The sequence below is a fragment of the Gavia stellata genome, chromosome 2 (assembly GCF_030936135.1).
Source record: "Gavia stellata isolate bGavSte3 chromosome 2, bGavSte3.hap2, whole genome shotgun sequence".
NCBI lineage: Eukaryota > Metazoa > Chordata > Aves > Gaviiformes > Gaviidae > Gavia > Gavia stellata.
Genome location: NC_082595.1, coordinates 99,339,782 through 99,361,347, shown reverse-complemented (window position 1 = coordinate 99,361,347; position 21,566 = coordinate 99,339,782). Strand labels below are relative to the sequence as shown.

General features: G+C 38.2%; 2 protein-coding genes across 2 annotated transcripts in view; one reads left to right on the top strand and one right to left on the bottom strand.

The window, feature by feature from the left end:
• The window catches only part of NBAS (NBAS subunit of NRZ tethering complex), a 195,410-nt gene that overhangs the window by 89,659 nt on the left and 84,185 nt on the right, over positions 1 to 21,566 (top strand). The window contains exons 36-40 of the mRNA XM_059835890.1: positions 1,534 to 1,701; positions 2,323 to 2,436; positions 2,683 to 2,806; positions 8,084 to 8,160; positions 8,707 to 8,844. Of these exons, the coding sequence (XP_059691873.1) occupies positions 1,534 to 1,701; positions 2,323 to 2,436; positions 2,683 to 2,806; positions 8,084 to 8,160; positions 8,707 to 8,844 (621 nt within the window). The remainder of the gene's footprint in view (positions 1 to 1,533; positions 1,702 to 2,322; positions 2,437 to 2,682; positions 2,807 to 8,083; positions 8,161 to 8,706; positions 8,845 to 21,566) is intronic.
• Positions 16,145 to 16,779, bottom strand: LOC104255164 (translationally-controlled tumor protein homolog). Its single transcript, XM_059835695.1, has one exon. The coding sequence runs from the start codon at positions 16,728 to 16,730 to the stop codon at positions 16,314 to 16,316; it is 417 nt and encodes a 138-aa protein (XP_059691678.1). The 5' UTR covers positions 16,731 to 16,779; the 3' UTR covers positions 16,145 to 16,313.

The following is a 21,566-nucleotide window of genomic DNA, read 5'->3' as shown; positions in this document are numbered from 1 at the left end:
ATTTACACACGCATGTACACAGACACAAAAATACAGATATATGTACAAAGGTACCTGTTAAAAATTCCCCTCAAGTTCCGTGAAAATATTCACTTCAAATGTCTCAGCATTTCTCAACGGGCAAGGGTTGAACCTCGAGGAGGAGAGGGTTTCAGCCCAGGCCCCGTTGCCAGCTTTTGGCGGTGGTCCTCCAAATTTCGCTAACTAGAGAGTTTGTGAATTCTTGAGAGGCACCCCACTTGAGAGGGAGATGCTGGTTGCAGCCCATTGTGGTCCAGGAGAGCTCAAAAGCCTCACTTGGGACTGCTGTTTATAGGTTCGCAAGATGATTGGCTTTAGTCATTAGCAAAATGATGGAATTTCGGTAGCCGTGGTGTTGTTCCGCTTGGGCTATGATCCAGATAAGGAATGTTCCAGGGCTGTCAGAGAATGACTGATTATTCTGTTATTACGGCTCTTGTTGCCTTGGTCAGGTAACAGGAGCGCCTGGTATGGTCAGTGCTGTTCCCTACCTTAGCTATGCAAGAATTCCTGGTACGGTCAAGGGACACTTAACAGCCCAACTCACTACACAAAGGCCAAGGCCTAGCTGGAATTTCTGAGATGACAGAGGAGAGGAGGGGGAAGGAATGCACCACCACATACGCTAATTATATATTTATGTCTAATGTGTAAGCTTTGTAAAGCATGCAATTAACAGAAACCTTTCAGGACAGGAATAGCACAGATCAGCCAAAATGGATGTTCTGGGTATTACTGAAATGCTTTAGACGAGGAAGAGCTGGTACAGAAAGCTCCGTTTGTGGAACATGTCTTCTACTCTTAAGAATTAACTTACGTGTGAGTTTACTGAGACTGAGTGAAGATGTTTTTCAGGATAATGTGTAGAGGTATACGTGCACATATTGCAGAAGCAGTTTGGGATCGAGAATAGGCTGGGGTCTCGATTCTTTTTTTGCAATCTTTTAGGTTTGTTTTATTTGGTACCTTGTAAGTGCCGACTGCAGAATTTCAAATCTCGATGATACTTTCTCACTTGATATGGAGATGAATGTTTACATCTCTTCACCATTTCCCCCACTGAAAATTCAACTTAATTAATGCTACCTCTGTACAAATACAAGATTGTCTCTACTATCAGCTTTCTTGAATTATTGAAGATTAATTTTAGCATGCTCAATCTCCTCATTTGTAGAGAGATCATTATTTTAACAGAAGCATTCAACAATTATGTAGAACATTGCCATTATAAACTTTGGAATTAAGAACAGCTGGTGTCTGTGGAAACAAAAGATTATAGTTGAATAAGGGGCAAAATCTTCTACTGATCATGTTACTCACTTCAGATTGAAACTTCTAAATCACTTTTAACTTGCCTTTTGTTTGTTTTTACGACAGCTGTTGCTTAAATTAATGATCATTAAAATGTTATTAACATAGTGTGCCTGATCTCTAATGCATTTGGCTTTAGGTCATTAGCCTAATTAAAGCATGAGTCTAACACTTGCCATTGTGTGTTGGATATGCTCACAGGATGAAACCGATGCCTCCTCTAGCCAGTCTGCTGATTTGTTGTACTGGACGACATCAAAAACCATGAAGGTGTTGTCTAACACAACTATGACTACAAAAGCCATGCTGCATGCTGTCAGTGATGGACAGTGGTGGAAGAGATCATTAACTTATCTTCGACCATTACATGTAAGGGATTGCTGATGTGTCTGCAGATGTTTACACATTTACTGATGCATTAGTATAAAAGTTGGGCTTCTTTATAGGTATCTGATAACTGAAGACCTCAAATCGATAAATGAACTAGAGACATCACGGGATTGTTTGCAAGCAAATCCCAATGAAAGAAGGGGTCTAAAGCTGTTTCCTTTTCTTTTTTTCTGGTCTGTTTTCTCCTGCTTTTTTAGCATAGTGTGAGAAAGCATGGTTGAAATTTGGCAGAACTTCAGAACTTTGGCGAAGAAAGCACAGTGAAGTCCACTCTTTAAATACTGTCATTTTATACTTAAAGCTGTTCCTTTTCAGTTTCTCTTTTCTACCTTTTCTACTTGAGTGGATTTTCTATAACGTTTATGATACTAGTTTCTCTGATACTACTTTTGAGCATGATTCTCTTTCTTTTTTTGAAGAATACTGGACCTCATTCAGCATTGGTTTATATAAAATGACTCCTATCTTTCTCCCCACTGAATTCAATGACATTTTCATTTACAGTTGCTTCCCTTCTGAACAGCAGTTACAGACTTTTTAATGAGGTGGTTTGTTTTTTTTTTTTTTATGACAAGGCTCAACTATACTTACTTTTCCCAGGGCCAAGAATTTGGAGATGTATTAAAAAGTGGGCCTGGAGAAAATGCCACTGTGGAAAAACAAGGCTGTCATCCATTTTATGAGTCTCTGATTGCTGATCCATATGTTGCAGAAGTAAGTTTCTGTTACAGAATTCTGAAGTGTTAGTTTTTTGTTGAGATCTTGCAATTAAGTAATAATATGTTTTTTGGATTATTCGTGTGACTTGAGATTTTGTGCAATAGTAGGAAAAAATCTAGAATTAAACAGAAAGGAAAGTAAATGCGGGAACAAAGGTAGATAATTGCATCTGATGCAGGTGCGCTAAATACAACTGCAGGGTGTAATGCGCATGTGTCAATTATCTTATTTTACTTCTAGTCTGAAATCAGCTATGGAACATACCAGAACAATTCTTTGGAAAGCTTTGCAGAAGTATTGCTAAGAACAGAGAAACTGACAGAAACAAAGAGCAAAGGAAAAGACTTACTTCCAACTACAGAAGGTATGGGTATGCATATATTCACTCCTGTATTTACTATATATAGAATCTATGGATGAGTTTAAATATGGAGAATTGCACACAACGATTTGAAGTATTGTCTGGGTATTTTGTATGAATTGTGATCCAGTTCGACATCTTACGTTGGTAAGTAGCCTTGATTAGAAGTAGCTGCAGAGTTTTCAAGAGAAGTGGTATTTTTAAAAGTAGTTGCTCAGTAAAGACTAGAAATCTGAAAGCTGGCTTTAAATAAGCAGAAACTGGTATTCAGGGGCTGACAAAGATATGAACTTTGTGGGGGGAAAAATTGTTGAAGGTGTCATGATTACTACCATGTACAGATAACTTTAACACTGGGTTGCAAATTTCCGTTAAAAGTTATTTGTATGTATGCCTGTGTATTCACTTGTTCTGATTTTGTGCCATTGTATATACAGCTTTCAGTACTGCAGGGTCATTACAGTATTTTATTTGCTAATGAATGCTTAACTGCGGCTTCTGGAATCATTAGAGCTTTTTGTTGTCTTCTGAAATTTCTACATTTTCTAGCTTATACTTAATAATTTGTTAACTGAAAGTTTTACTTTAAAAAAACCACACACAACAACAAACCACACAAAACCACCTATGCTTGTTTGTCTTTCCTTTTGGCTGTCTCATGCTGGTTTAAGAAATGAACTGTTTAAATATTTACATGCTGTTAGTGTCTTGAAGGAAGATACCGGTATTACGTTTTACTCTGTGGTAAGTTCTGCCATGAAAAAGGAGTATATTAAATCACTTGCAATATGAGAAAAGTTTCTAGTGAGTCTTTCTTCATAAGCCACACAGTTTTGTTTCAACTGTTTAGTGAAAACCAGCATGTGTGTCTTGCAAGTATATGATTCAGTAGTTTGAGATACGTGATACTTCTACAGATAACCTGTACAGTTGTAGTATAATAACATTGTGAATAGGGGAAGGTCAGCGACAGCTTGTATAAATGGGGATGTATTCACATTTTGCTTCTTCCATGCTCTCTCAATGCAAAAATAGTTTTAAATCAGTACTTATGATCTCTTTTCTTTATGCTGAAAGCCCGTAGGCTTTCTAGGTCTGATGCCTGTGTCTTAAAGGAGAGGGAGGCAAGGATTAAAAAGTATTCATTGCTTTCTGAGGGCATATGATGTTAGTTGGCAGATCTTTGGTAATACTTCCTGTTCCAACTTGAGTTATTGGAACTGGTTGTTTACAATTCAGTGGCTGCCTTTGAGATGGAAATTTCAGTTTTGCGGACTTATGCTTGAAGAAAAGAAATTTTAGATTCCAGCTTTACTTTCTGAGCCTCTATCTTCCTCCTCTTCAGTGTGCAGACTACTGTTTTTACCATTTTAATACTTCTGTTCTCATCCACCTCTCTTACTCTATAGTCAATCTGAATTTCAGTTACAAGTCTCTCCAATTATGCTATGGAACTGAGAGTTCTGTGTTTTCCTCTGGAAAAGTGAGCTATATTTATTCTGTACTCAGCAGTCCTGCTGTATGACTACCTTTTGGTAGTCGATAGTGTTCTTACACGTAAGTGTAATGTAGCTTTCTGTAAATGAATGGATTGGTAATTTTCTAATTTTAATGCATTTAGCCCTGGATTAACGGTATTGGATCCCACCTCTTCCCCTTACCACTTTGCTTTATCAGTTTCCATGAAAGTCTTCATGATGTGTTAACACTTTCAGGATTGTGGAGCTTGAAAATGTGCATATTAATAGCACACTGCCAAAATTTAAGATTAAAAAAATCATTCAGATATGAACCCATTTATTATTCTGTGCTTCTCCCATATTTTCAGGCTTACTCTAAGGTTTTGGGAGGATTTTGCTATATGAAACTTAAATGTTAATATGAATTATTAGCCACTATACTAGTAACTAACAAACATAACAGATTTCATTTGATTTTGCTAGCAAGTTTGAATCCCATTTGTTTCCTAATAGCTGTCTTCTAGGACATCTACAGCAGCAGGTTTCAGCTGCGTTAGAAGAATCAACGAACCTGGAAGAAGATGCAGTTTAGCAAAGAAACTGTAGTTGTCATTAGCACATTGTCTTAGGAGAAGTTGAAGTGTGCATCAAACTCTGTTACTATAGCGGTGTCATGCTCCAGGTGTGAGAGAATGGCTAAACACTTTCCCCAGATGCAGTGTGCATGATAAAATTCAAGATAATGTTTGCTGCTTCTTTTGTGGATTTGGTAAGGTCACAAGCCTTGGACTTTGAATTTTCTTGTCCTTTCTATCTAGATGTAGGTGGTAGACCGAGCATTTTTGAGTTAGGTGGTAAGACCCATCACTTTGGGTCCAGTCAGTCTTTTCTCAGTTGTGCCATGATAGTGCATCTAGACTTAGCGTGACCAAGGCAGTGTTGCGCATCTCTCTTTAATTGTAGTTGTCTTTCTCTATAACCCTTAGGGATTTGATGGGGAAGTGGAAGATGAGATCTGAATGGGAAGTTTCTCCAATTGATGGCTGCATTTTGTTGTAACCAGATTAGGTACTAAACTTGAAGTAAACCCAAGGAAGTTGGTCATATCCATTAATCCTCAGGAGTTTTAGAACAAAGTATAGCTTAACGTTTTCCATGATTTTGTAATTGCTTGCAGATATGGCTGTGTAACTGCAATATATACTTCTAAGTTTAGTGAGATTTTTATCACATGCTAAATGAACAATTGAAGACTTGAAGCGGTTTTTGCATTTTTTTCAGAGAAAAAGGAAAAAGAGTTGAAACTTACTAGATATTGATAAATTCCACTTTTCACAAATAAATTATTTTCTTCCCTATCTTGCCTTCCAAACAGGCTTGTGGCATAAAGTAAAGACCTGCACAGGGAATAAAAATTATTCATAAAATAAACTTTTTTTGTGTGTGTTTTCCTAAGGGAATATTGCTTGTGCAACAGCAGCATCGGCTCTTTGTTTGTCACTGCTTGTCCTCCCTAGTTTGCCAACCCTGTAATGTTTAATCCCTTTGGCAGATTTCAAGTTTGGCAGTGGTCTGAAATGATGCTAAGTTCCTATAAATTTTGGGAAGAAGTTTGAGAGGACAGAACGGCATCCTGGTAATGTCCATAGCCTGCGATTTGAACTCAGCCGTGTTAGACGTTAGAGGATTCCTGTAGAACTTCACTGGGAGATGGCAAACTGTATGAAATTAGTCTTTGTGTATACACGTATTTGCGTATATGTAAAGTAGGGGTCTATATATGGACACATGAACACATATCTGCACATAAGCATACAGAAAATTTGTCTTTATTGAATCAGTACAGGGGATTTTTTTTCTCAGAACAGATGACAATGGAGGCAGGTCTTCTTAAGTACATTCTGTATGTATATTCTGTATTGAGCTTCATGCAAGACTATGAATAAAATCATGTTGTTTTCTGGCCTTGTGTTCATGCTGTGTTCTTTGTCATGATTGCTATCTGAAGGGTGAAGATAATTTTTTGCTAGTGTGGCAGTTGTCATGTTGGGGATGTTAAGTTGGAAGAGAACCCACAATCTGTTATGTATTCCTGAGGCTTTGCAATCATTAATTTTCCAGAGAAAGGGAGAAGAGGGCAGAGCCCATATTCTTCTTTCCCTCCTCCCAGTTTTTTCTGTTCAACTAAAGGTGCTTGTAAGAATATATAAAGTAACTTTGTGCTCAGAGTAGGAAATACCAATTTTGCAAACTAATTCATCAAGATTTTAATATTAGATATATCTAGAGTCCTATTATCTTTGCTTGGACAGCATACAGGTTATTTTGAATGTAGCAGAAACAAGCTGTCAGCAGCAAGAAACTGTTGGTAAAAGCTACTTGAAGCATAGAGCATAGGTGCTGTTGGACAGCCTTGTATTTGCAGTAACTGTGACGTATTGCCATGTAGACAGCCTCTGTGATGACTTGTCACAGAGAAATTTGATTTTTGTATCTGGCTGAGGGCCAGCATGTAAATCCACTTCAGGCTGATGGCCAATTAATGATAATGTGAAAATTGTAATTGGTCATTCAAGCCTTTTATAAATCATTCTTTGGAAGAAAGAATTCACTGGGGGACTGTGTGTGTAAAGTAATCAGGTTTCTTGCCAGCATGCCCTTAAGAGCAGTTTGTGTAATGTGGGAATGTAGGTATTTGAGACTTCCTTAAAATAAATAGAGAGCTAAGTTGCTGGAAGATGGCTTCTACTGATTGGAATAATAATAATGGGAAACCGTAATGTTATTTTCCTGGTATACTTAAAATTCCTTATGCAATTTCTGGTCCAGGTTTTGTAAGATTTTTTTAAGTTGTCCCTGGAACTAGTAATTTATATTCTCTACGCCCAAACCAGAATATTAAGTGTATCACGAGAATCGTTATTCTGTAATTGTTTGTTGGAACTTTTGTAGCAACCACAGTGATGCTTGACTTTAGTACAGAAGGAGATAACTGCGTGAAGGAGAGATCCTGTTACTAATTAACAATTCTTGGGTGCTCACGTTGGGTCTGTGTATTGGTTCTCCTATTTGCATAATGTAAAATATAGTGGGGTTTTTTTAAACAAAAAAAAAGTTTGGTATCTATAATGTAGGAAAAGCAGGTAATCTTTCTGTCAGTTTTACTGGAAGCATATCTTTTTAGAATTGGAATAATTATTCTTCAATGCGTTAATTTTGACTATGTCGTGCTGATATTTCTGTTTGCAATTGCTGATATTTCTGTTTGCAGTATGTGGCAGGACCTGGTTTTGGTGTTTCACTGATCTTATTTAAAATTCATATGACACATGCAGCTTTTTTTTTCTTTTTCTTTTTTTTAATTAAGACAGAAGTTTGTAATATAGTTTGTTGGGTTCAGTGGTAAGTGAATTAGAGCTCAGGCTTGAAGAGGAGACATTTTGTACTGTTCCTCTGGTTGGTATCTTCAGACAACATTATATTGCTGCCTTGATTTTACAAGCAAAAGATTTACTTGTCGTAAATCAGTACAGGTGATATTTTAGTGGCTTTGTTTAGCATCCGTTACTCCATAGTCTCATTCTTGTTTGGTTAATGCATCAAACGCTTTGCCTGGAAGTCAAGGTAAAGCTGTGCTACAGTTTAATTACATGTTATCAGTTTCTGGATTGCACTGATAAGTGTTTAATTAAGTATGTATAGAGTGCTTCAAGCTAATGTCTAATAAAATACGGTTACACTGAAAACATTTCATTTGCTAACTGTCAAGGCTAGATGGGTCAGTCATCAAAGCTTTATTTCCACTCCCTATATGTTGCAGTTCTGCTACAACTGGCAAGTGATGCTTTACCAAATGATACGGCCTTGTCTCTTGCCTATCTACTTGCACTGCCGCAGGTATGTTGATAGTGATTTTGTTTGTATGTTTTTGCCAGGACACACTATTCATAGCATTTCAAAATTCCGTAAGAAAATGTAATTTCCTTAGGGTTTTAAAATCTAAGTCTTTGAATTAATTTAAATACATGTTTTTATAGATTGGGCTGGTGCATTTAAAGGAAACTCTCAACAAATGCCATTGGACTGGCTTTTGAGCATGACACTGGCAAAAATACACATTTTATTACTTAAAATAGTAGTTGGGCCACCTGACTGACAGTTCTAATATAGCTCGGAAACATGTATAACAACTTTGTGGTATAGAAGCAGCAAAACTGTAGCTGGAAAATCGTTTTGGTTGGGTGTTTGTGTAAGGGGGGAAAAACATCATAATGTAGAATTATCTTTGTGTGTGTGTGTGGAGTTTACTGATTTATTTCTGTGCCTGAAAAACATAGTCAGAGCTATTTCTAAATCACAGCAGTAGCTTTTTAGAAAGTTTGTGCACTTAATGTTGTATGCTTGCTAATTCTTTCATGTAAATTAATGCTCTTTTTCTCCTAGGTGGTAGATGCCAACAAATGCTTTGAAAAGCAATTGCACTCTGCATTATCTCTCCAGCTGGCAAGTTATTACTATAGCCTGCAGATCTATGCTCGTTTGGCACCATGTTTCAAGGACAAATGCCACCCTCTCTACAGGGTTAGTACACTTTTCTTTTTAAAACCATATTCATTAATGTGCAGCATTAAAGCTATTCTAAAAAAGCCAGTACATGAGTTAAGCCTGTTAAGGAGCTGACCTGACTTACACTTGAGCAGCCTGTTAAGTTACGCATAATTATTCTTCTGCAGTGCTGTAAACAGACAAGTACTTCACAATTTGTGGAACAGTTTTTGAAGCACAATATCAAGTGTCATTTATAGGTAATAGCACTATCAGTCTTCAAAGTAGCTTATAAACACTGAGCAATAATGAGCATAGCCTATGCTGTGATCTTGCAATACTGATAGTACTTCCTAGGAAGAGACAAGTTTCCATTTAAACAAGAATGGTGCTATTCAAAAAGTTTCCATAGCCTTTCTTGAGGTATGTTGTTTTTTATTTTAGTTTACCTGTAGCATTTCGAAAATTTATCCTCATTTATTGATGAATTTTTTTATTTCCTTTGACAAGTGTTTCTTTTTGAAATGGCACAGCTTCGCTTCTTATTCATTGCCAGTTACATGAACTAAGTTGAAGAGGTGACATACCAAAGTTTAGTAAGGCACCAATTGCCATTCCTGCTAAGATACCTGAGTAAAAACTCTTCTTTGCCACTCCAACAGAGCCTTTCTGAATTTTTATCAGTTGTTTTCAGCCTAGCTTTGCATTATAGCTAAAAGAACACTTCTGGTCACAAGTTTTCTGAAAAGAGAGACCACTAATCGCCACTGTGGCATGAGAGGAAATTTTTTTTCATGTTCAGAATGACTCCTGATTTACAGAGGAAAGCCTGTTTTGATATTTGCCCAGTTCTGCATTTAGGCAGCCTTTCATGTTCTTGCTGAGATTTGCATTCTGCTATCTTCTGTTTAGAAGCTAAAGGAAAACTTAGCCTGCGACTGAAATTTGTGGGGCTTGCTAAATATGTGAGGAATTAATGTTTGTTAAATAGCTTTGTTTGAGCCTAGCTCCACCTGCTGCAAGACACCTTTGAAAAAAAGATTTTTTTTTAGTTTAGCTTTTTTAGACAGTCTTATTTTATAGAAAGAGCTATGAAGCCTTTTGAAAGAGTAAGTTGTAAGAAAGAGGACAGAGATGTTAAAGATGGAACTGTTTCTACTCCAATTGCTGTTTAATAAGCAAAGTCTTATCAATAGCACCATGTAGTTTATATCTTACTGATATGATCTTTGGCTAAATCTTTTGTTCCATCTCGGTAAAATACTGTATGTGACTGTAATAAGGAGTGGATTTTAAGTTGTTTGCTAAAAAGAATATGTGCTATGTTTAAGTGCTGCTCTGAAACAGTAGTTTTTGAAAACAACTGTATGAGAAGATCCTGAGTGAACAGCACACCAAGAAAAAGAAAAAAAAAAAAGAAAAAAAAAAAAAAAAAGGCCTGAATGCCCAGTAAGTAAATGACATAGGAGAATATATATTAATTGTTACTAATTCCAAAGGTATTCAGTGAGGGAGTGTCACTAAAGTAGAAAAGGAGAATAGAAACAGATGCTTTTAGGCAAAATAAGTACTCTTCTCCCCCTTCCTCCTCCCCCCCCCCAAAAAAAAAAAAAACAACCCAAAACATAAAACCACCAAAAAAACCCCCAGACTTAAATGCTCAGTTTCCACTGCAAACCAGCCATTTGTTTAAATGTGTATCTTAGATGCTGGTAATAAAGGATGGCTCTGCTTCCAAGTTGCTTTCCTCAATGCCATACCAGTTGCTCTCCATGGGAATAGATATAGGCATGGTTTTTATTTTTGTTTTTCCTGAGAGCTCGGGGCAGGGGAGGGGGATGGTACACAACTGATCTTGAACTTTTATGGTACAAACTTTTATGAAGGTGATAAACTCAGTTGTAGATGTCATTCTATAGTAGATTGTCTTCCAGCTCATGCCACCAGTGTCTTGCATCACCTTTATCTTCTGACTGGTTTTCAAAACAGAAATGCGTCCCCAGGTCCTTTAACTGTATAATTCAAAGCTGTGCATTATTCTTAGAAGATAACTGAGTGCGTTTTTATGGGTGAATAACCAATCCTTTTTTTCCCCCTGTTCTAAACCTTTACACATTCAGTAAAGATCTGAATCTGGTGCCTCAACCACATGCTTAGAAGGTGGCTCCTCAAGATCATAGAGCATATATTTCTGTTTAATGGCATCTGAATCATAGTAGGTGTGATTTTTTTTTTTTCTAGTCCATTGAATCAAGTATCCTATCTGAAGACACTAGCTGAATTTATAAGAAGCTGTATAGAAGCATGGAGAAGTCTACACTTCGTATGTCTACTTTAAAATAACTTTGTATAAATCTTTCAAAACAGTACATGAGTACCTCTGGCATAATCACAGAATCACTAAGGTTGGAAAAGACCTGTAAGATCATCAAGTCCAACCATTACAAAAAAACCAAAACAAAACAAAAAAAACCCCACCAAAACAACCCACCCACACCACACAGTACCGTGCCCATCAAGCCACGTCCCACAATGCCACATCCACACGCTCCTTAATACCTCCAGTGAGGGTGACTCCACCACCTCCCTGGGCAGTCTATTCCACTGTGTTACCACTCTCAACACGCAGCCTTCTGATCATAATGGGAGAAATGTTCTCAGAATGAAAATGACAGACATGTTATAAGGATAATGGGGAGTAGGGAGGGAAAGTTCCTCTTCCACTGGCTAAGACAGACTTTTAGGACTTGCTAGTTAGTCAAGAAAGACATTTTGAAGGAATGATTGAGTGTTGGATGAAGGCTTGATTTTTTTTATTTTTATTTTTTACTGTGACATGAAATACTGACAGCTAATATCTGCACATCAAAACAGAATCATAAATTGCCAGAAATTCTTATTAATGTTTTTTGTGCTGATGTCCAAAAGGAAATCAGTTTGATAATTTCTATTTCTGATGAAGTTTTTACTTTTGCTTTAAGGAGAAATAAAGGGATTTGGTGTAAAGTACTGGTTTAGTTTTGTACCCAAGACAATTTTGAATGTTAGTTGTTATAATAATATAAACATAATAGTTATACTTTAGGGCATCTGAGCTATATTAGTTTCTTATCCTGAGGAAGATGTTAAAGGAGCTCTACAACCAAATAAAACCACAGATAAAGGTCTGTAAGAATAATGCCAGGCAGAAAAAGAGAACAAAATTTCCAGAAATGGACTGTCTGTGGAAAGCATTGGTGTGAGGAGACTTTGTTACCCTCGGAGAAGCTATATTTATTTTTGGTTTAGGTCTGTACTGGGCCTGGCAGGGATGGGGTTAACTTCCTTCATAGCAGCTCCTATGCTGCTATGCTTTGCATTTGTGACTAGAAGTGTTGGTAACACCAGTGTTTTGGCTGTTGCTGAACCCTGCTTGCACACCATCAAGGTGCTCTTCCCACTGTCACTCTGATTCACTGCTCACTACTTCTCAGTCTTGATGAATGATAAGAAAAGCTGTACAGCTGAGCAAGAAATTTGCTGGATAATTTTTACTGTTAACAGCTTATCTACTTATTTGTCTTATCCTGGTGATATGATAAGTGACCAGAATAATATATCTGGGGGATTGTTTACTCTAGAAAGGAGTGAAAAGTTTAATTATCCTAAGGTTAATTAATATGTTATGTTCCTGTCCTCATGCTAATAATGTAATGCTGAGGTGTTTCTGTGGTTTTGGAGAGAAGTATTTTACTGAACTTAGCTGGGGGGCAAGCTTTTTATTGGGGCATCAAGCAACAGTTTTAACAAATACTACTAAGTTGCAGAGGGGAGTGGGAATTTTGCAATTAATAGCAGATGAGGAAAGTTGCTATTAGCAGAAAATTCTTAGGTTTTTATTCCTTACCTGTTACTTTCATTCAAGAAAATGAATTTGATTCCTGTCCTTTCGTGCGTTGCAACTGGCGATATGTTGAAATGGTAACCTCAGAGATTCTTCTTAGTCATGCTTTTGATGCAGCCTAGAGTTGGTGAAGAAGCTGGGAGTTCAGTTCCACAGAGTTAAACAGCCTGATATAACTGGCTTTTGAGTCACTATGTGAAAGGGTGCATTTATACAGTGAACTTGTGCTCTGTGCACTTAACCTGCTTCTGTTTTCTATTGCTTCCTGCTTAGGGAAGCCTCTATCAGTCTCTCTGTAAGAGGCAGAACTAGGTCTGCTTTCACCTCACATAAATTCACTGTCTACAATGTAGGTTTTTTTTTTTCTTCTGGTTTTGTTTTTGTTTTCTCTCTCTGTTTGTATCACAACTGTTGTGTCTTTTAGTTCCTGTGCTGTTTCTCTTTATACGTGTCATTGTTAGACCATTGTTTCTGTCTATTCATATCTTCCTTCACAGGACTGTATTTAGACTCTATACTGTCCTCACTGCAGTGGCATCTGTAGGCTTTAAGTGCATTAAGTGGCTGTAACAAATATGTCATGTATGTCTTATTCTTTCTCATCTCCTTTCCCATAGGGGAAAACCAGCACATGGAACAGTTTTTAGATTGTTGCATGCTGATATGTGTTTATCTTTTTTTGCATTAATGAAAGCAAGGTCAAAAGAAGAATGCTTTGAACTTGGGACTGAATATGTAGAAGTTTGTGTTGATCTTACAGGATTTCATTCTGCAGGCTTGACCTGGCTCCCAAGGCAATTCTGTTGCTTATTTGTATAAGGTTGACCTTAATTATAAATACAGTTATATTAAGCCAGAGAAGCAGAACTCTCAACCATGGTCCTTATGCTACAGCTTTAGGTAATATTCTGAATGTAGGGTGTTGAAAATAAAGACTTCATTTGAACTGGAAAGAAATACTGTATAAGAAGGCTGTATGCAGGAGGAGGGAGAGAGGCAGATCTTATGGGCTGCCAGATGTATTACCCATGTTGTATGAGGTCTAATGACTTTAACCTTATTACATGGCACTGTAGTGCAGCTTGAAGTTAGGTCTATATACATGAGGTAATCTCTCATTAGAAGTCAAATGCTCCTTAAATGGTTGCATGTTGGTTTGTGTTTAATAATAATATCCTGTCACATTTCTAAACTATGGACTTAACTCACTAGAAATAATACACACATTTTAAATCTCAAATTGGATTTGTGTACGTGAAGTTTTACTGGAGTCTATTAACATTGACTGCAATACTGACAAACTGTGTCAGTCTTGTTTCATTCTGTCTCAACATTCAACTTTATCCATAAACTCAATGGCTAGCACTAAGTCTGTTGTAGATGGTAAAATGGTAGTGCTCGTTATTGTTGGCTTATGATGGACTTAAAACATGACCTTCTTTACTTTTATTACTATTTTGAGTCCTGATTCAAGCTATTGGCTCCTCTTTGGCCCTTCTTTCTGTTTGCTTAGTGATCCTGAAAACTAGCAAATTTCCTTTGACAGTGTAATTTCTCCCCTTTGCTTCACTGTTTGACTTTTCTGTTGTATGTTCTGCATCAAGTTCAAGTTTCTTTGCTGGTCTTCAGGTTGTTCCACTTGCTTTTCATGCTGCTGCTTATGCTGCTTACTATATTTTTATATACCAGGCTGTTTGCTTATACATGTTCAGATACTATTATTCATTAATACCTGGTGGAGGGGAATCTATCTCATTTGGTATATGCTTATATTTCTAAGTCCGGTACATATCTGATGGTTCCAAAAGGAAAATTGGGAGAGATGACAGTATAACTCCTTGAATCTGTGCTGCGCTGTTCTCTCTTCCTTTGACCTTCCTGCATGTGTGTGGAGTCTGTGACTGAGAGGAGAACCAGGGAGAAGGGAGGGCAGTGGGGGAAGGTGCCATGAATGAGACATTAACTGGCAGACTAAAAACTGATCTTGGAAGAGGTTTTCTTTGGGATTTTTTTTTTCTTTTTTTAAAATACTAAAGTAGGCCAGACACTGTAGTCTTGATATGTAGCATGACATTTGAATAATTCCAAGAGCTTAGTATCATCAGAAAATGTAAATATTTATTGCTTATCCTTTCTCCAGGTCACAGAATCACAGAATCACAGAATCACTAAGGTTGGAAAAGACCTGTAAGATCATCAAGTCCAACCAAAAAAAAAAAAAACCCACCAACAAAAAAAAAACAACCACACCACACAACAACAACAAACCACAACACACCAAAAACCAACCCACCCAACACCACACAGCACCATGCCCATCAAGCTACATCCCACAATGCCACATCCACACGCTCCTTGAATACCTCCAGGGAGGGTGACTCTACCACCTCCCTGGGCAGCCTATTCCAATGTTTCACTACTCTCTCAGTAAAGAACTTTTTCCTAATATCTAGCCTGAACCTCCCCTGGCGCAACTTGAGGCCATTTCCTCTAGTCCTGTCACTAGTCACTTGGGAGAAGAGACCAGCACCCACCTCTCTGCAACCCCCTTTCAGGTAGTTGTAGAGAGCGATGAGGTCTCCCCTCAGCCTCCTCTTCTCCAGGCTAAACAACCCCAGCTCCCTCAGCCGCTCCTCATAAGACTTGTGCTCCAGACCCCTCACCAGCTTTGTCACCCTTCTCTGGACACACTCCAGCACCTCGATGTCTTTCGTGTAGTGAGGGGCCCAAAACTGAACACAGTATTCGAGGTGCGGCCTCACCAGAGCCGAGTACAGAGGCATGATCACCTCCCTGCTCCTGCTGGCCACACTCTTTCTGATACAGGCCAGGATGCCGTTGGCCTTCTTGGCCACCTGGGCACACTGCTGGCTCATATTCAGCCGGCTGTCGATCAACATCCCCAGGTCCTTTTCTGCGGGGGAGCTTTCCAGCCACTCATCCCCAAGCCTGTAGCGTTGCCTGGGGTTGTTGTGGCCAAAGTGTAGAACCCGGCACTTGGCCTTATTGAACTTCATCCGGTTGGCCTCAGCCCATCCATCCAGCCTGTCTAGATCCCTCTGCAGAGCCTTCCTACCCTCAAGCAGACCAACACTCCCTCCCAACTTGGTGTCATCTGGAAACTTGCTGAGGGAGCACTCTATCCCCTCATCCAGATCATCAATAAAGACATTAAACAGGACTGGTCCCAAAACTGAGCCCTGGGGGACTCCGCTTGTGACTGGCCACCAGCTGGATTTCACCCCATTCACTACAACTCTGGGCTCGGCCATCCAGCCAGTTTTTTACCCAGCGAAGAGTGTACCTGTCTAAACCACGGGCCGCCAGCTTCTCCAGGAGAATACTGTGGGGAACAGTGTCAAAGGCTTTGCTGAAGTCCAGGTAGACAACATCAACAGCCTTCCCCTCATCCACTAGGCGGGTCACCTGGTCATAGAAGGAGATCAGAGAAAATTTTTAAAACAATGCCTCCACTCCAAATCAGGGTCAAAATAAGTGAATAAAGCTCAAGATGACATCTGTCCAGTTGTTAGACATTGCCGATTCCTGGTGGTGTGCCGATGAAGAAGAAACAGCAGCCAGCTATGAAGACAGGTGATCCAAAACCATACTGTTTGATTTGTTAACATTTCTCGATTTCTAAGCCGTCCTTAAAAAAAATCATATATGGGGTCACACCATCCTCACGGAAATCCAGGAGAGCCACCATACCATCTGGATTCATGTTCTCTCCTACAAAGAACTGGTAGTTTTTGAAGTTAGCAAGGATGTGTTTGATTTGTTCTGCAGCCCCTGTCATGAAACGCTTTACTCTCTCTGGCTTGTGTTCCTCCAGTCTGGCTTTGATTGCTTTCATGTAGTCCTTGATGTACTTCTTGTAGGACTCTTTTGTAAAGCTGGTTTCCTGAAGGTGGTGGTTTATTACTATATCAACACCAGTTATGACCGTGGCTTCTGTTCCATCTCCCTCAGGACCTTCAGCAGAGGCATTGCCACCAATTAGAGAGTCATCAATTTGACCCTCTGTCCTGGTGACCATCTTCCCCTCCACTTCCAGGCACAGGCCGTTCGCCACCTCCCGGATCTTGTAGATGATAAGGTCATTGATAAGAGATTCTGAATTAAAAGTTGTCTCCAAATCTTCCCCTAGAGGACTTGCTGCTGGCTCTCCCCTATCTGAGAAGTGATCACTAAGCTCTCACCTCTCCTTTTACCAGGTTTCAGTTCATAAAAAGACTTTTCTTCCAGTTCCTTGGCAACTTAAGTTTCCTGACTGGACTTTGGTGGGGAAACTTGTCAAAGAACTTTGGAAGATCTGTATATATTTTGCCACAGGATTCCTTTTGTGCATGTGCTCATTGACACCCTCATAGCTCTCCAGCAAGCCAACAAGTGGATTTCCCTTTACAGAGGCCATGCTGACTCTTTCCCACCAAGCTCTGTTAGTGCATGTCCTTAGTGGTCTTATTCTTTGTCATAGTCTGCTATCTTACCAGGGATAGAAATCAGGCTTGCTGGTCTGTGGTCCCTGTGAGGATCCCCTTGAGATCCGTTTTTTAGATGGGACTTGCACTCTGGCACAGTGGTGGTTTTTTTGTTTTTTTTTTTTATAATGTTCGTTGATGCACCTTAGCCTGCCATTTAACGTAACTTCACGTTGGTGTTCCTTGGGAACTGAGGGGTGAAAGTCATCTGGTCATGGTGGTGTGCAAGCACATAACTTACCTAATTGGCCTGACGCTTCCTGATGTTTTCTTCTAACTCATCTAGCTCTTCTGAGCTCTCTCCCCCACACCTTCAGCAGTGGGGGCTGACACAAAGATCTCATTGATTTCCTGATATGGACTTACCCATGAGTGCCCCTTTCACACCTTTTCACCAAGTGATCCTACCACTTCTCTAGCTGGCTTCCCGATTTTGAGTGACTTTTCAGAACTTTTTGCTGTCAGGTTTACTGTTCTTTGTAAGACACTTTCCAGGCACTTTTTTAGCCCTTTTAATTTCCTCTTTGGCCTATCACATGTTGTGAGTTTCCCTCAGTGATGTCTCAACAAATAAACACACGTTTTTTTTAACATTAATTAATATCTAAGCTAACAAAAATTGAGAGCTCACTAAACACTACTGTGTTGAAAGGCTTAAAGCTCAGATAAGCTTCCCTGAACTAGCAGTCATTGTGGACGTTTTTGAACATCTTCCAGTGTGATCCCTGAAATAGTAATCCAGCAATTAGTGACATTGCAGTCAGGTTGTGACAGCTATGTTCTTTTGGTTGAGGTGTGTTTGATATAGATAAGCCACTGTCTCGCAGATGCTCATATGTCTTTGTTAAGCACACAATACTACAGAGCATCGCTATTCTTAGTGGGGACCAAATAATATTTAGGTCACTTAGAAAAAAAGCTATTGTTAAATGTTTGTTTGTTTTTTGTGGGTCGTCCGTGTCCTGTCCCCTCCCCTCCCCCCCGTTTTCAGTTCTTCAAGATAGATTGTACTTAAGAAAAAGAGATGGTTACAGTGTTGCTTACTTTATTTCTCAAGGGTTATATAAGCTATTCTGTTAAATCCTACTTCTGAAAGCAGAACGAGTGTTGTTCTTGACCCAGCTGTTCGGAAATAGTCTTTAAGAAAAGAGGATCTTCAAACCAGCCTTTCATTTCAGCAGAGGTTTGAGGTCTTGCTTGCCTGTGTTCCTCTGGAGACGCATTTGTGGCTTTTCATGCAAGGGAGGTAGTTGGGATAAGTATTAATGCTTTCCTTCTTGCAAGGGGTTATGTTCCTCTCTGGAAAACAGTATAAAGGTGACCAACAGCTTTTTGAAGCAGTCTTCCCCTAGTCAATTGGCGTTATCTTCTCTTCTACTTTGCTTTTCTGTGCTTCTGTGACTATTTTCTCCAGTCAGTGAGCATCATTAATTTTGCAAGCAGCCTGACTGAAATTTTCTATTCATTTTAGAACACAAAATATTTTAGCAAAATTTTATTCATCTGGGTTGGCAATATAGGTAACTTTTCAGACAACGCTGAATTCCCATCAAGTGAGAGAGCTGGCTCCTCCATCTCTTTGTTTTCTGGTTGTTTGGTGGTGCTTTTTTTTGTTTGGTTTTGGTTTTGTTTTTTTTTTTTTTAATCTTGGAAAGTTGAGGACAAATGCTAGATTGGCCTCTGTAAGTTTAGCCTAAGAAGCTATTCATGAAAATATACATCACAGTAAGCATAGGTGGTCACTGAGAAATTCATGCTTCTAATCAGAAGTGTTAGCAGTGCTCCTGGATTAGGATGAAAAAATTGAATTCTGGCATACTAATAACTGTCAGGGAAGAGAAAATTATGTGTTTTGTTTTGTCATGTAGCTCATAGAATATTGAGTTTTCAAGTTTTAAATTACTGAGATATAGAAATATTTGCATGTATCCAGTCAAGTATCTGTACAAATTAAAAGGATACCATATTGTATTTAAACTAAAACTGTATCATATTGTGATGAAGTTTTACAGTAGGAGTGTATGCTTGTCCCAAATTCTGTATATGACTACAGCTGCTGCCATACAGATCAAGATTAAAGACATACTCTAAAAGAATATGCAATAACATAATTCATTCAAAAAGAAAGCACAATGATTTTTTTAAAGAAAAGGGACATAGAAGGTTAGGATAATTACCTAAACTGTGATATTATTTACTGAGAGTAATACAGAATGCAAATGGGAAATTAATTATATACTATGAATTTAGTAGGCACTTCACTCAAAACTATGGAATAATTTTCTATTTTCAGAGGTGTTCTTTCAGTTGACTTTTTAACCTTTTATATATCATGTGTTAGTTCCACTAAACCAGCTTTCAGGTGAAATGATGAGATGAGATTTTTCCACCTAAACCTGACTTGTCAATGTCTTACCCATGAAGAGAGAGTCTGTAAGAGAACACAAAGTAGAAAAGAAACTATGAAAACATTTTCTCTTGGGACAAATTATTGCTCACTCTTGCTGGAATAGCTGATTGAAAACAAAGCAGAAGAGCATTTAAAACGGAGCACTAGAGCAATTTGTTCAACTCTTCAGACGCAAGTCATTTAACATAACTGTAGAAACAACTTCCTGGACAACTTTTCAAATTATTTTTATGTTTTATTACTTAACAGCAGCCTCTTGCATTATTTTTTTTTCCTGCAGCAGTACTGGCTTCTGTATTGGAAGCTACGTTGATTTAACTTATACCTGGTGGTTTTGTTTGGGCTTAAAGTCACTTTATTGTCATTGTTTCTTCTGCTGCTGGCTATCAAAAGATCATGTGTTACTTTCGTAACCACGTTTCATCTCTTAGGAATTTTTCTTAAAATATCTTCAGTAAAAATTCAAGGCAATTTCTAGAATAACATGCAGATATTAGCTTTAATAGTCTATAAATACTGCAGATATCATGGCTGACTATATGATTTAATTTTGTGATGGGTGGGTGTTTGACCTTAAAACAAAATGTATAGATTAAATCAAATTTGTTAACTGTATTTTCTTCATGGTTTTGAGTATTCTGATAATTCAGTGATTGTGGTACCTCTTCAAATAGAGTTAAAAAAAAATCCCGCAGAACGTGGTTTTGTATAATAGGTGCTGTACACTGCTTAGCCCAATTCTAATATCATCTTTAGTGTAATTTCTGAAGCAGAAATAAAAACAACAAGTAATATTATTTTAAGCTTGTGTGCTAGCAACATCTGATTCATAATTCAAAACTAACAGCTTAACTCTCAATCCTTTCTTAATCAGTCTCTTCTGGGGTCTTTGTTGGCAGAAAATATTCCTGGGATTCCACTTATGTCATACCTTTAATCATACCAGCATCTTGGGCAACCTTTTGTCCTTATGAGATTCAGTTAGTTTCCAGCATAATGATCTTGAAGCAACAGTGGTGTTTGCTGCCTTCCTGTCCAAGTGTTTCAGTTTTCAACCATTACATTTCAGCATTGCTTATTCAAAACATACAAAGTTCCTTATATTAAAAAACAAAACAACAACAAAAAACAACACAAAGAGCTGGTTTGTTCTTTTTAGACTCCAGTTTTGAAATATTATAATTTTCCAGTCTTTTGTAGACTTTGTATTACCAACCTATTTCTGCTCATAAAGCAACAAAGCATGATTGCATGAAATGTCATTTATGATCATATGTTTGCAGTTTGAATTTTTATCAGAAGTCCTTATTGCCTGATAGTGGAAGAAAGCAGGACTTTGGAAATAAAATTAATTAGTTTCAATTTCATTGAAACTGCGAGTGCTTATTTACAAACTGTTTACCTGTGTTTTCATGTTCCTCTCATAATTCCCCAAATCTTTTGGTTTTGGCTGTTTTTTTTCATTAATGAGTTTATTCTAATTTCACTGCAAATGTGCATATTTTCACTAATTTCCCTGGAAATTCAAATAACCCTTTTAAGTTAGTACTAGCCTTAAACCCCTAAACAGATTAGGACTGTGAAGCCCCCCAGTCACCTGTGTAATCTGCATTTTGTATAACATGTTGTATGTTGTGTCTATATAACATATAAGTTTGGGAGTGTTTTAAACTTGTACACTTTAAGTGAGAGTTAATGGTACTGGCTTTTAAATTGTGATCCAGGAACATTTGTTTTATACAGCCACTCATCTGGAATGAAATTTTAAAACATCCAGTTTCAGCTCTTGGGAAAAAGAAATCTGGATGAAACCTGTGGTGAAGGTGAGAAGGAAAGCTAGGGAATTGAAGTCCACAGCTGCATTCCCCAATGTACAAAATCCAGATCTACGTTTTTGAGTACAGTATGAAATTTCTTGTTTGCATCACCCATGTACAGTACGGTGGTGACAAGCATTTTTTAAGAGTATGAACAGGCTTTA

Bases quoted from the DNA above. Each gene is read 5' to 3' on its own strand.
- LOC104255164 (XM_059835695.1), bottom strand. From the start codon at position 16,730: ATGGTCACCAGGACAGAGGGTCAAATTGATGACTCTCTAATTGGTGGC.